This window comes from Lathamus discolor, chromosome 11 (genome assembly GCF_037157495.1).
Source record: "Lathamus discolor isolate bLatDis1 chromosome 11, bLatDis1.hap1, whole genome shotgun sequence".
NCBI lineage: Eukaryota > Metazoa > Chordata > Aves > Psittaciformes > Psittacidae > Lathamus > Lathamus discolor.
The window spans coordinates 9,969,377-9,983,469 of NC_088894.1; the positions used below are offsets into that span (position 1 = coordinate 9,969,377).

General features: G+C 40.3%; 2 protein-coding genes across 4 annotated transcripts in view; one reads left to right on the forward strand and one right to left on the reverse strand.

The window, feature by feature from the left end:
• LOC136020700 (serine/threonine-protein phosphatase 4 regulatory subunit 1-like) overlaps nucleotides 1-9,758 on the reverse strand; it is a 24,949-nt gene extending 15,191 nt beyond the window's left edge. The window contains exons 1-6 of one of the 3 annotated variants that reach the window (XM_065692034.1): nucleotides 9,614-9,758; nucleotides 9,453-9,497; nucleotides 4,104-4,236; nucleotides 3,662-3,768; nucleotides 2,956-3,098; nucleotides 2,324-2,470 (exon numbers count right to left, since the gene is read on the reverse strand). In XM_065692034.1, the coding sequence (XP_065548106.1) occupies nucleotides 2,324-2,470; nucleotides 2,956-3,098; nucleotides 3,662-3,768; nucleotides 4,104-4,236; nucleotides 9,453-9,497; nucleotides 9,614-9,620 (582 nt within the window). In that variant the 5' untranslated portion in view covers nucleotides 9,621-9,758. The remainder of the gene's footprint in view (nucleotides 1-2,323; nucleotides 2,471-2,955; nucleotides 3,099-3,661; nucleotides 3,769-4,103; nucleotides 4,237-9,452; nucleotides 9,498-9,613) is intronic. The other 2 variants (XM_065692031.1, XM_065692033.1) reach the window with 2 other exon arrangements.
• The window catches only part of RAB22A (RAB22A, member RAS oncogene family), a 20,558-nt gene continuing 16,152 nt past the window's right edge, over nucleotides 9,688-14,093 (forward strand). The window contains exons 1-2 of the mRNA XM_065692035.1: nucleotides 9,688-10,060; nucleotides 11,826-11,905. Coding sequence (XP_065548107.1) covers nucleotides 10,025-10,060; nucleotides 11,826-11,905 — 116 coding nt within the window. The 5' untranslated portion in view covers nucleotides 9,688-10,024. The remainder of the gene's footprint in view (nucleotides 10,061-11,825; nucleotides 11,906-14,093) is intronic.

The window sequence follows — 14,093 nt, forward strand, 5'->3', positions numbered from 1 at the left end:
CTGCTACTCATTATTCATACTGTTATACACCTGTCTGATGCAAAGCACAACTATAGCTTTAATTTAAAATTATTCTGTGCCTGATGAGCATAACATTTCTGCATGTAATTCATTGTCTTTTATATCCAGTTAAATACTTTCAATAAAAACAGTTTCAAGGTGTTTTACAATGTGGCAGACACTGGTATTTTGTACACAGAAGACAAAAGTTCCATTGCATTAGCCAGTACACAAAATCATAATCTTTAAGCATATTAGAAATATCTCAAGCTTAAGCATGCAAATAAGCTCCTTGGCTTTATCAGGACCACTCAGATACTTAAAAACAAGAACAGCCCCAGCTCTTTATATGCTTGTACAACATGATAAAATACAAGTTTGCCAGGCAACACGAGAGAAAGTAGAGTGTACAACAAATTAGTTATATACGTGAGCTAATGCACTCCTTACAGGAATGATCCTCAGAAATTTTAGGAGTTACCATCACAGCAGAACTAAAGTTAGTAACATGCCCATTAATTTAGCTTTCTCTGAGGAACTGTCAATTTCAATTCCCATTACAAACCTTGTTTCTGCTGTGAAAAATCAGGTGCTTTGGATTGCATGTTTCCTTTCAGCTCCCAGTTTCTGCGATAACTTGCTGCAATTCTTACATTTGCAAAAGTAAAAAGGAAGGAGCTCCTATGCACATTTCTACTCAGCTGCTCTGCCTGTAGCACCAGGAATTTACCACTTACAGAAGTGTTGTTAGATTAACAGTACTCATATTTAGTCTTTCTACCTTCACAAACATAGGCTTTATTCCTAGAAATGTTTGCCTTTGAAATAGAATGCCAAAGAAGAACTAAGGAAGACACCATTTAAGGACTTTCCAACAAATCTTCAAGCTCTTAAAATGCATCTGGTGCTCAGATGTCAGCCTGGAAAATTGCCTAAGCACTACCCAACTCCCAAATAAGGAAGAGGAAAATGTAGCTGGTAAAACTGATTTACAGGTCAAGTGTCAGATACCCATGATGAAATGTAATTACACACCAGCACTTTTCTGTGGAGTCAAGTGATTTCTTGAAAGTGAGAAGGGCTTGTTTTTTATATATGCCTATGAATTAAGATCACACCATCACTTCAACTTCTGCTCTACCAAGTTTCACGGTAATGTTTTAAACTTAAACTGTTTGAGAACATAAGAATTTTAACAAGGCTGCCAAGAACCAACTGCATTTTAAAGCTATTTGGTGCTCAATACTACAAATGACTAAGAAATCTGCATATTCAAGGCTTAACAGCTTAGTGTACTTCAGGTTTAACTGTATCACGACACCAGGCTCTCAAGTCCCAACACAACAACTAATAAATAGGGAAAGAATAAAACAAACCAAAATAGAAATGATATAAAAAGTTTAAGGTCAACGATTCATGTAAAGCTCTCAGGACACTAAGACTGCAAGTACAATTTTTGTTTTCTGGGCTTTATGCTCTTGAGTATCTCACACAGTTGTTCTATTCTAGGAGTTTTGTAATAGCATTGCTAAAAGACAGAACAAATGTGACCAAAAAAGAAGGTACAGCTGCAGGCTGGGCAGAGAAGAGATTCAGAGCAGCCCTGTGGAGGACTTGGGGGTGTTGGTCAATGAGAAACTTAACATGAGCCGGCAGTGTGCGCTCACAGCCCAGAAAGAAAACCGTATCCTGGGCTGCATCAAAAGGAGCGTGACCAGCAGGTTGAAGGAGGTGATCCTGCCCCTCTACTCTGCTCTCATGAGACCTCACTTGGAGCGTTGTGTGCAGTTCTGGTGTCCTCAACAGAAAAAGGACATGGAACTGTTGGAACAAGTCCAGAGGAGGGCACGAGGATGATCAGGGGAATGGAGCACCTCCTGTATGAAGACAGGCTGAGAAAGTTGGGGCTGTTCAGCGTGGAGAAGAGAAGGCTGCGTGGAGACCTCATAGCAGCCTTCCAGTACCTGAAGGGGGCCTGTAAGGATGCTGGGGAGGGACTCTTCATTAGGGACTATAGTGATAGGTTCAAACTGAAACAGGGAAAGTTTAGATTGGATATAAGGAGGAAGCTCTTTAAGGGTGGTGAGGAACTGGAATGGGTTGCCCAGGGAAGCTGTGAATGCTCCATCCCTGGCAATGTTCAACGCCCGGTTTAACAGAGCATTGGGTGAGATGGTTTAGTGTGATGTGTCCCTGACCATGGCACGAGGGCTGGAACTAGAGGATCTTAAGGTCCTTTCCAACCCTAACTATCCTATGATTCTATGTGACCAAAGAAAGAAAAAAAAGTAAAAGATGTAAGATTTCTTCCAAATTTACTTACATTCACAGCTTCTACCTTGTACTCATCATCACTGTCAGGAGCAGAGAGGTCCAACAGAATTGGACACACCTTATTTTCAATGTCACTCTGAGCAACAAGATCTTGTTCTAGCAGTATAAGCAGTGCTTCTTGACCTGCCTTTCTAACCTATTAACATGAGCAAATAAACATACATCACTGTGAATACATTGATAAAAAAAAAACAGAAAAAGCATGTTTTCAATGAACACGCAGATTCAAGTGAAAAGAAATAAACCACAAACAGAAAAATCTCTCAGTTTTTACTTCATAAGGAATTAATAATAAATGCTACAGTTTAATATAATCATTAGGTGACATTTCATCAAATTCTGAAGAGAATCCAAAAAGACAGGACTTTTAAGTCAGGCCTCCTGTAACAGACTGCATCAATATGCTGCCAGGAAAATCATGTAAGTTTCCGCATTATCTGCTATAAAACAACCCCTCAGACCTCCCCAGCAGAGTGTGCTGAAAGCAAAACACAAAGCTCTACATAAAAGCTGGGTACCAATCCACATGGAATTTCCTATTATCTCTTTCTCAAGCCTTAAAATCACTGAACCACACAGATTTTTTCCAGCAATGCGACTCATGCAGTCTGGTTTTCCTACCTGATTGTTAACATCTGTGAGGTATCTCACTACTATGGGCATAAGGTATTCAAAAAATGCTGTTGGGAATTTTGGTCTATTTTCTTGCAGAAAAATGGCAATAGGAGGTATTTGTTCCATCAGCTCTGCACGTACAGTCGGCTCTAGTAATAAAAAGAAAGTCAAAGCAATATCAGTAAGTGTGAAATTAAGATCAAGTATCTTGAGAAAAAATGTAGCCTTTTTTTTTGTCTAATGCTTTCACAGTAGAGGAAAATTAAAATATTCAAAGAAATATCACCACTGAGATTGCCTGTTCTTAAAGGAAAACTGAGTAAAACAGAACAGGCTTACATACATCACAGTCCAGAGACTTGGGATCCCAAATATATAAAAAGAATTAGAGCACTAGCTAGAAAACCCAATCACCATGAATGTATGCACACGAAGTATTAAAACACACAACTGTACTGGACTACATACACCACACATTCAGATGTGATTAATTCCTTGAAAAATATTACTTTGGGACCTATACTAAGTAAGAGCCTTCATTTACACAGCCACCATGCAGAATGCTTCAAAACAGAAGGACAAAAAAGTTATGGGTATTGCTGTGAGATGATTTAGTTTCTTCTTTCAAAAAAGAAAAAGTTATTGCCATCTGTATTTCAGCTAATGTAAAATAAGATGATGATGATGATAATAATAACAACAGCTTTCAAACCTGCATCTTCAGAGAGCCTGACCACTATTTCCATTACAGTCAGGAAGTCTTCTTCATTATTACTGAAATCTCGAAAGATATCCAAAAGACCTCTGGCAATAATCTGCCTGTGAAGGTAACAACATATTAATTGTTTTAATATCCTGCCAATGACACATAGATGTGATGTGAGGGGAACTTATCAAATGCAAATGGGCACCATAAAGATGACCAGGCTCTTCTCTGAGCTTTCAGACATACCAATTATAAAGTTTCCCCATGTCCCAACATAAAGATGGAATCGAGAGATCTTATTCAGATAACCAAGAATGAAAACCTATATTTATGGGAATGCTACACAAAAGTTAATGAAACAAATAATATTAGGTATGTGCTTAGAAGAACAACAGAAGTAGTGACACTATTATCAATGATACTATCAGTCAGTTATCATCAAGTTTACCTGTTAAATATGTTATCGCTGAAGGCGTATTTTTCTAGACGAGCCAGTGGAGTTAAGTTGTCCTGGCCAGGAATATCCAAGAATGCAGTTATCCTCATGCTATCACAGTCTGGTCCATAATCTTCAAAACCAACTTGAAAGACAAGAAGAATAAAAATACAATAAAAATAAATCCAAGAGTCATCAAGAGATGTAAAATACATTATACTGATAATTATTTCTTTTTAGAACTATTCTTCAAAGGCAAATTATCTGTACAGCACTGGAAACAGCCTACAAAATATATAATCTTAGGTGGTTGTACTTAACCAAGTCAAGAACACCACTTCAAGAACACCACTTCCACATAGACCTGTAAGTTCAAGCTTTGAAATTTAGTTCATTTCAACTGTCAAAATCTTTAGCTTTTAACACTTCACTTCATAATCTGAATGGACTAACCACATGCACTGAGTTAATAGGGCTCAGCTGACAAAACCACATGCCACAAACTGACCAACACATTCAAAAGGAAAGTCCTATTAAAAGAAACTGAAGTGTTAACAATGACAAAAAAATCCCAAAGTGTATTGCTTTAAAATAGCAAAACCTTGGGCCTGTTTCAAAGTTCCTGGGATACATTTTTCTCACTGTAGTTACTGGATCCTATGTATCTAAATTAGACTGGTTGCTTTGGGAAAAAGATCAGCTTTGCCTTACTTGTGAATATTCTGGGACCTGTGTACTGCAGACCTACCAACTACAAACTTCCCATGTAAGCCTACTCTTTTGGAAGAGGAAAAAAAAAAATCATCTTTGTATTTGCAGCTTCAGATCTGACAATGAACTTTGACTTTAAACTACATTACTATTCACTGTAAAATACTTTTTATACAAAAAGACATCTCTATTTCTGAGAGGTACCTGGCCTCAGCTTTTTCCTACAGAAAAAATTCCTATTTCACATATAAAACTCTGCTTTCCAATTACTTAGCATGAGCCAAAACAGTCTCAGAAGCACAGCTTATTTAAAGAAGAAATCACCTGAACACATTTACAGCAATATGTTATACCTGGATAAAGAAGACTGGTCTAAGCAAGCACAGTCGCCAAAGACTAGAAGACTGGATTAAAAGACTACAAGAGTTCTCAATTCTGCTGTTCTTGCAGACATGCTCTGAACAACAAGTTCAAAAGGATGCAAATAGAAGAAAACTGTGGGATTAGAATAAACGTTCACATTTAAATTTTTCATATAGATGCTACAAGTGAACCCACAGCTACAGGACCAGAAACATGCCAATTATTCATGGCTTTTTATAATTGCTACACATTGTACTAGCCCCCTTATTTACATTCAAATGATCATTATCATTTCTAGTGACTACTTTTTAGATAGTTTTAAGTTCTGTCAGATTCAAAATATTTATCTCCACAAGCTTATATAATTTTATCACACAGATCTGTCCAGAACTGATTTGTCCACATGCTCCAGGGCAATCTTTCCCACCGAGCACAGTATCTAAAGATACATCCAGCATTTGCTGCTTCAAAGGAAGCTTAATATATCACTGAAAGCAGTTATACAGTATACACAGGAGTGTGAATTTCCTCTCTGAGGTTGCCACAAACTCTCCTTATCCAAACCCAACTCTGACCATCCTTACATCTATGCAACTGTAACATGTATATATATGTATTTGAAAATCCACAAAAGTCAGACACACTTTCACTAGCTGATTTTTGAGGCCATCCATGTATTATGTACAACCATTTATTAGGGCTAATAGAAATAAATATACTTGCCATTAAAACTTTCTTTAGTGCCCACTTGTTCTTGAATTAAGAAACAGGTTTAAAACTGCAGACTCTTATAAGTTCAATTCAAATATTTCAGACTTCCTACCAATTCAAACAACAGTGAAGTAAATTCTGACTACACCTGGGACTAATTTCATAAACACAATGAACATGCTTTCATTTACTGGAGTGGTTCTATTACTCATTTAAATTAGCTAAGCACACACCAGTGCTTTCTGGACCAGAGGGAAAACAGAACAACTATTTATGCTCAGAATCAGGAGAGTTAAATACCTGACATTTTTTTCCACAAACTGTCAGTACACATAAGTAACAGTCATGGCAGAACTCATTTTGTACTCTCTCAAAAGTTTTAATTCTATCTTTCCATGCACATAATAAGCAGCCATAGGTACTTACAAATGTCAGAATATACTTGAGTACTAGAAAGTAAATTACATGAATAATGAACCAGTATTTCTTATCTAACATTCACAGGTAAATCAAACATCCAGTATTTTTGCTTTTAACATCAAATGAGCAAGCTTGAAACCTGTCCACTTATAAATGAGAATAAAAGTGACAGTATTCACAGCTGAGCTGGAGTTCACCATGCTTTAGTTTGACCTACACTCAAAAGCTGCTTAAATCATGTGACCATGTAGGTGTTTCTTACAGGCTCTAAACATGCAATTCAACACCATTAGCTACTATCACTATCCATTTTCCACTATACAAAACAGCAAATACTAGTGCAGAGTGCAATGATTTTATGAACTCAAGGAGGCTATTTTCTCTCCCACTATTTCTAGAAGGAACAGCAATTTTTAAAATACATTTCTCTCTTGTACAGAGGGTGTAGTTAAGTTAGTTATTTTTGCGGGTGACCCAATGTCTCACCTTACAAAAGGTGAGTTTCAAACTGTATTCAATTCATTTAGGCAGATTTTACTACTGCTTTTCCCTATATTCAGATGAATCTACCGGACTCTCCATTTGTTCCAATGGAATTGGTCGTCAATGTGCATTACACTATTTTACCAGTTTAGTTAAGAAAGTAAAAATCCAGTTCCAGTGGTTTATTTCACTGAGATTTTCCTAAAATGCAACATGAACTCTTTACTGAACTGGTCACAAGATTAGCACAACAGTATCCCAGCCTAGATGGGACATCTGAGTTCTGCTGTAATGCAGCAGAAGTCAGCTTTCAATACCATAACTCTTAACTACATTGTCAAAATAATGAACTTAATCAAATAACATCTTTAAGTCATAAAATAAGGTTTCAATAGTGTTCTAAAATGTACATTTATAGTGCTCATCCTGAAACTGATAGTTTCTTTTACACAAAATTTAAGTGACCCATGTAAAAAGGATACTGCTTATGGTAAAGTTTTCTTCATCTAAATGTTATTAGCTTAATAACTTGAACTAGTTTTGCCTACTAGCACTAAATTTCCCAATCTACTTACCACACAAATGATTACTAATAGAGAACAAACACTTAAGTCAGCATGATGGTCACTCCTGGATCAAGGCCAACACATAGCAGAACACTACAGGAAGGTTGCATTTATTTCCACTGCTTGCACTTTACTCACTCAGCAAATAGAACTAAAGTGACGCACTAGTTGTGGTTGGGGATTCTTACTACAGAGAGAGGAAAACTGGAGAGGTCACTTGAAGCCATTCAGAAAGACTCAATCAATTAAAATTGCTGATCATTAGCACTATCAAGAGCTTTGCTTAGGATGTTTTGTGTTTGGTTTTGTGGTTTCTTGGGTTTTTTGAGGTTTTGTGTTTGTTGGTTTTTTTAATTTAGGGCAGAGGGGAAAGATATTTTCAACTCTTAAGTAAAGGACTATAGCAACAGCTGTTGCAGCTGTACTACTAGAGAACTCACTGCAAAATAGGATTTAAATCAGCACAAGCACATTGAAATGTATAAGTTAGTGACCTCCTCACTTCAATTGTGTTCAACACACAAATTTCTTGTCATCTAAGATGATGACTCCTTACAAACTGCTTACTGCAGTAAGCAAATGTAAGAAATAACCTACAGCACCTCTTTCTTAAGCTTTTTTTTTTTTTAGTGTTAAATCCCTGTGCGCTAAATTAGTGTACTTCAAGAACTTTGGACACTTACAGTTTTTAATTTCTAGATTTTCAAACATATAACTGCATTAAAGGAGGATGAATTTTACATAGCTTTAAATTCATTAAGACCCACAGTTTATCTGTATAAGAATTTTTTTTTATGTATTCAAAAATACAGTAAAGTGAATCAAGAACTCTTACACAATCTCATCATTTATACAGCACTTACATCCCAAAAGACCCCAAACTTCCCTTTCTGAAACTTAACCAACTAACAAAATCCCACAGAACAACCTGGCTGCCGAGCCAATGTCCCTGCGCATCCTTCCAGTGGAATGCTTCGGATCTCACTTGTGTTTTAACACTTCCCCTGACGTTCTTGAATACCCCCGCTTTTACTAAAACAGCCTATTCAGGCTAGGTTGGGGGAATCCATCTGTTACACGTCTTCAAGTACTATTAAACAATAATTGTCTTGCGGTAAGCAGTCTCTCACAAGAAACAAATTCGAGTATCAGCTTAAATTTTATTTAACAGAAAAGTCAATCCAGCATCCAGAGCACCAACAAAACCACCCCAGCCAGCCAGCTGCTTCCTGAAGCAGTACAAATCCATAGAATTATCAGTCAAAGATTCATTTCCTTAAGTCACAGCTCTTGCCAAGCTGACAGGCGATCAGCTCTACTCCTGTAACACAACTCTGAGCTACACCGGCTTAATGTAGTACCTACGACTTTAACTAAAACCAGCGACATATTAGCCAACCGAGTACACATAAGGGAAGGTTTTCTTTTATTCCCGCTTAAGGGGCGCGCACGGAGCCCCCCGACAGGGTCCTGACGAGCGCCTGTGCCGCAAAGATGCGGGAACTGCAAAACTCACGGCGTCCTCAACAGTTAGAAGTCTCACCCGTTCGAGTCACCGCAGCTCAGAAATCCCTCGACTAGGCTCATTTCCACCGACAACAACGGAGCTAACCCCCTGAACCACGGCCGGCCGGAGCGCTTTCCTTCCCCACAGATCCACTACGGGCATTGCCGGAGGTGCTGCCTGCACCGAACCCAGCACTTCAGCGGCCATGCGAGGCAAAGAGATTGGTCTTTCGGAAGGCCGCGGGACAACAGCTTCCCCCCGAGCCCCTCTTCAAGAGGCCGCCCACCCATCCTCCGGCGCTCGAAGCGCCTACCAGCGCCGGGGGGCTTGTGAAACGGAGCAGGTGAGGGGCAGCCTGCAACTGAGGGAAGGAGAGAGCCCGCTTCTCCTGTCAGCGCCGTGCTGCGACGGGCACACTCACACACTCCCAACCGTTAAACCTTAGCACCCTGTAAGCCCTCGCCAGAATAAACAGCCTCAAAAATCCTCCCCTCACCCTAACCTGAAAACGCGGGGAAGGAAAGAGGACGACGGAAGGACCCCAGGATGGGAGAGCGGGGGAGGGCCTAAAGAGCAGAAAAATAAAAACCAGTTACTCACAATCATCTAAGTCATCCTGCAAATCCACAAAATACAAAGGGACCCCTACAAACAAAAACAGAAGAGAGATACCGGGGTGTTGATTTCAGAGAACTACGGCGAGGACGGTGGCAGCCTGGGGCCAAGAGCCCCGGCACCCCCCGCCGGCCAGCCCCACTTACCGGCCATCTTGGAATGGACATGGGCGAGGAAGAGGAGGGGAGCGGGAGGGCAAAGGGAGGAGCCGTCGGTACTTCCTGCCTGCGGGCCAGCCCCCGCGCGGCCGGAACGCGGCCGCTTTAGCCCGCAGCCGCGGCGAGGGAGCGAATCACCCTCGGCGCCCGGGCTCGCCTCCTCACAGGGAGGGAAAGCGCGGCGGCCACGGGCGGGGGCGCGATCAGGTGACGCCGGCGGGCCGCCCAAGATGGCGTCGCGTCCGCGCAGCTCTGCGGAGGAAGGCTGGCTGGTAACCACGGCGTGAGAGAGGCGGGGGGCTGCCCCCGCGGGCCTCGGCGGTACGCGGGCCCCGGCGAGGGCTATGAGCGCTCTGGGCTGTGTCTTCGGCGATTGTTAAAGGCACGGTTTGCGCCGCCATGGCTCTGAGGGAGCTGAAAGTTTGCCTTCTGGGGGTAAGTGCTGCGCGGCCGGCTCTCCGCGGGCCGGGGGCGGCGGCAGGGAGGGGGTCTGCTGAGAGGCTGGCTTGGAAAGCTCGCTGCTGTGCTGGAGAGCCTCTGCGTAAGCCTGGAGAGGCTCTGAGCGGGAGGGCTTTCCCTGGGTGAAGGCTGGGCCTCGCTCCCGCTTGGCGCTGCCGGCGCGCCTCAGCTGTGGGGCCGCGTCCCGCTGAGGAGATCGGGCGGCCGGAAGGGCCTTCCACTGCACAGGGTAGGCGTTCTTCAGGGGTAAATATCGCTCCTTTTCCTTCGATCTTTGCTTTATAAAAGAGAGAGGGAGCAGGGGCACTCAGTATGTGCTTCCCTCTTCCCCGTAAGCTGTTTCAGGCTTGGAATTTACCAAATAACTGAAGGTACCTGAAATCAGACTCGAGAGGGAGGGGCCTGAACTTTTTTCTTGAACAACGTGTGTAGGCTTTGAAAGTGTCTGAAGCGTTGTAGGTGGTGGAAGGAGGAAACATTAAACAAACTGAGGTAGACGTCTAGAAGAAGTTAAGGCTGTAAAGCTGTGTTGTTGGTTTGGCTTAGTCTGGGGGCTTCACTGGAGAGCCTCATGTTGAATAGGTGGAGTTGTCTCCACCTGTATCTAAATCCTGAGTTGTACATGCTAGCAGACTTGTTTTCTGCTTCTGAATGGCCACACTGCACTTCAGGGGGAAAAAGTTGTGTATTTCTGTCCTCCTTTTGTTATGAAGGCATTTGAGATGACTATGAACTACTGTTCGCATTCACCTGACCTGAGAAACCTTTCCCTCATGTAAGAAGAGGAGAATAAGCACTCAGGAAAACTGACTGGCCATTGAACTCCTGTAGTAGTCAGGAACTGCATCAGTGTTCCGAGATAATAAGCTTTTCTGTGAGAGGAAAGTAGCTTGAAACGATAAACACAGCCATGGATACTGTACCCAAATTTACTGCAACATGCAGAAGATTTGAGAAAATGTGTGAATAGTGTAAAATTTTATTTTCAATTAAGCAGTTTCTCAGAGTTTTTTCTCTTTAAGTTTTAATGACTCTTGAAATGTAAAGCAAAATGTTTGTCTTCACTTGTCTAAATTAGATGACCATTTAAAATGTCCGGGTGCTATTGAGTCTTGCTGCTAGTAGTTGAGTTCTTTTACTCCTAAAGGTGCCTTCAGTGATGCAAATACATAGATGACCCAGAATTTTCATGTTGCGTTTCCTCTTTTGCCATTTATAGCTCTGTGGAATTCCATGAGATACACGTTTCAGGTGTGTCACAGAAGAAATTTCAAGTCTTTCATTAAGCAGGGTGGGACAGCATTCATCAGAGGTTGAAATGTGTGTGTCACTCTTGTATAACTTAATGTGCTCCATTGGCTTGAAAAAATAGAATGCCACTCAATTGCTGTCTATTTTACTAAAAGTCGTAGATGGCCTTTCCCTGCTCTGGTTCAAATGCAATCTGTGCATAGCTTTGGAAAAAACAGAAGTTTGAATAAATGATAATAAGCATGAATGCAGATTTTATAGTCCGTCATAGAAATATCTTAACAATTTTGTTTAGAAAGCTAACTTATCAGAGACCTGTCATTTCTACCAAATTAATGTAATATCTGAAGTATTTCAGAATATAACTGCTCGGAGATTCTCTGCGGGAACATATGATTCATGTACAGTGTACTGCAAGATCCAAGGACAAAAAGAAACATCTGGTTATAATAACTAATGTCTCTTTCAACTGTTTCTGTTCTTTTTTTAGGATACTGGTGTGGGCAAGTCGAGTATTGTGTGGAGATTTGTAGAAGATAGCTTTGATCCCAACATCAACCCAACAATAGGGTAAGAAACTAAGTAAAAGTGATTTATTTAAGACTAAAAACAAATTGTATAAATGTATGGCTGTACCTGCTGAATAGATCACTTGATTCTCCATTGTGGCAGCTAAATGTGGTAATAAACATGACTGCAGCTTTCATTAGCTCATGAGCTACCTTAGGAAATGTAGAAGTGTATGCAGCACTCCTATAACTCCATTTTCATGTGTGAGATCTGGACCCATTTTTCTGTTCTTAATCCAAAATAGCAAAATCGTGCTAGAGATCCTGGGTTCTGAATAAATGATGCTTCTGTTAAAGGAATAACATGCTTTTCTCATTCACTGCTCTTAAGTTTTGAAGGCTGTTATGTGACTACATGATTTTATTTTTTAAGTGGTTTTTTTAGTTATATTAAAGGGCAAGTCTGTTTTGAAGGTAGCATACTAATTCAGGCTGTAGTTCTCTTAATGAATTAGTTGTAATTTTACACATTTATATGCAATACACAAGTGTAAGTAACTGATGAAATTGTTCATGTAATTGGTCTCACAGGTAAGGATGTTTAAAAGCTGAGCTTCAGAATAGCAATGTTACTGAGCTCAAATCTTCAAATGCATAGTAGGAAGGCCAAACACCAGGAATTCTTGGAGTGGTTGGATGTTTTTATTTCCTTTGCTGTCTTTTTTGCTTTGAAAGTGTCTTATGGGCTGCTTTTCTTGGTAGCAAGTCCTTACTTTACAGGAGGACATGACTTCACTTGATGCTGAGAAGTGTATGTGGGGGGATGTCAGTGCAACTTCCTGTCTCAGGTGATGCACAGGCTGTACTACTTCTTTGACCGAGAAAGATGCTGCTGATAAAAGTCAGCTGTATCTCATCCTGTCCTTCTGAAAAAAAAAAAAAAACCCAAAAAAAAAACCAACCCAAATATGGCTCTGCTGGTCTTCCTCTCTCTCTCCCTCCCCATTTCCCCTTGTGCCCCCAACCTTTATTTTTTTTTTTGCCTCTTTCTTTTTTGCATGTAAATACTGGTAGTGAACTGCAAGGTCCTCTGCAGGAAGTATGCTTTTTAAAATCAATTTTCCTGTTAACAAAGGTAGCTTTGGAATGAATTTCATCAAGTCTTGCTGTCTTCCCTCCAAAGTCGGTTTCTTTCAGTCTGGTAGTTTTCTGACTGTGTGGTGTGTTGGTTGATTTCTTTTTTCTTTTCCTTTTTTTTTTTTTTTTTCCTCCTCCCTCCAGTGTAGCACCTATCTGGAAGCAAGAACAAAAAGGGATCACAGGCACATGTCTTCCCAGGGGAATGTCTGTAACAGATACTATGTAGTAACTTAAGGTGCTGTTAGAAGATGCTGGCTGTTGTGCTAATGAGGCTAATGTGCAGAAGAGAATTTATCTTAATGGGTTTAATGACAGAACTGGGATTAGTATACTTTCTTGAAGTGACCGACTTAAAATATATCTTTTAGCCGTCTTAACACAATCATTCATTGGCCTGAGGTTTTCATATCTTGGTAGTTTGCTGTAGTAGTATAAATGAACCAAAACTTGTCTAAATGGCAGGGATGCAGTCCCAAAATTTTAAGCAAATTAATTTTGAAACTTCCTAGGCCTTGTTTTAGGAGGTGGGAAGAACAAACTAAGAATTAGAGGAGTTTTGATCATCCTAAAACTAAAGCTGAGAACCTTTCTATGTTTACTTTTGTGATTTTGAGTTTATGAGATACAATCTTGTTTCCTGTCCTTTTTCCATTCCTTTTAGTATTATTTGAGCAATCGCACTTTATCATGAATGTTCATCATTCAGGTTCAAATACAGGCAGCTGTAGAAATCCTGTAAGAATTCTGCAGCTTTTGTCTTCTCAGGATGCTGAGGACATATTCTGCTTTGCCTGACCAGCATATATCAGGCACTGCAGCATATCTAGTCTTTCATTATAGCATCGAAAGGAATTATGAATGAGTATAAAACTACTTCAGGTACATCTTGTTCAAGTAGTTATAGTGCTTACTTAACTGGTAGAAGCAGTTGGGAAACTTGTTAGGGATAATGCCCATTTTCTTACTAGAAGTGGTTGAGTATAGCTATAATTTGGAGGGGTTTGTTGACCCAAAAGTGGTTTGTCTTAAGCTGGTTTTCTAGGGGTTTTTTTGTTGTTGGTTTGGGTTTTTTTTTTTTTTTTTTTTTTTTTTGCATCTGTCACAATGAA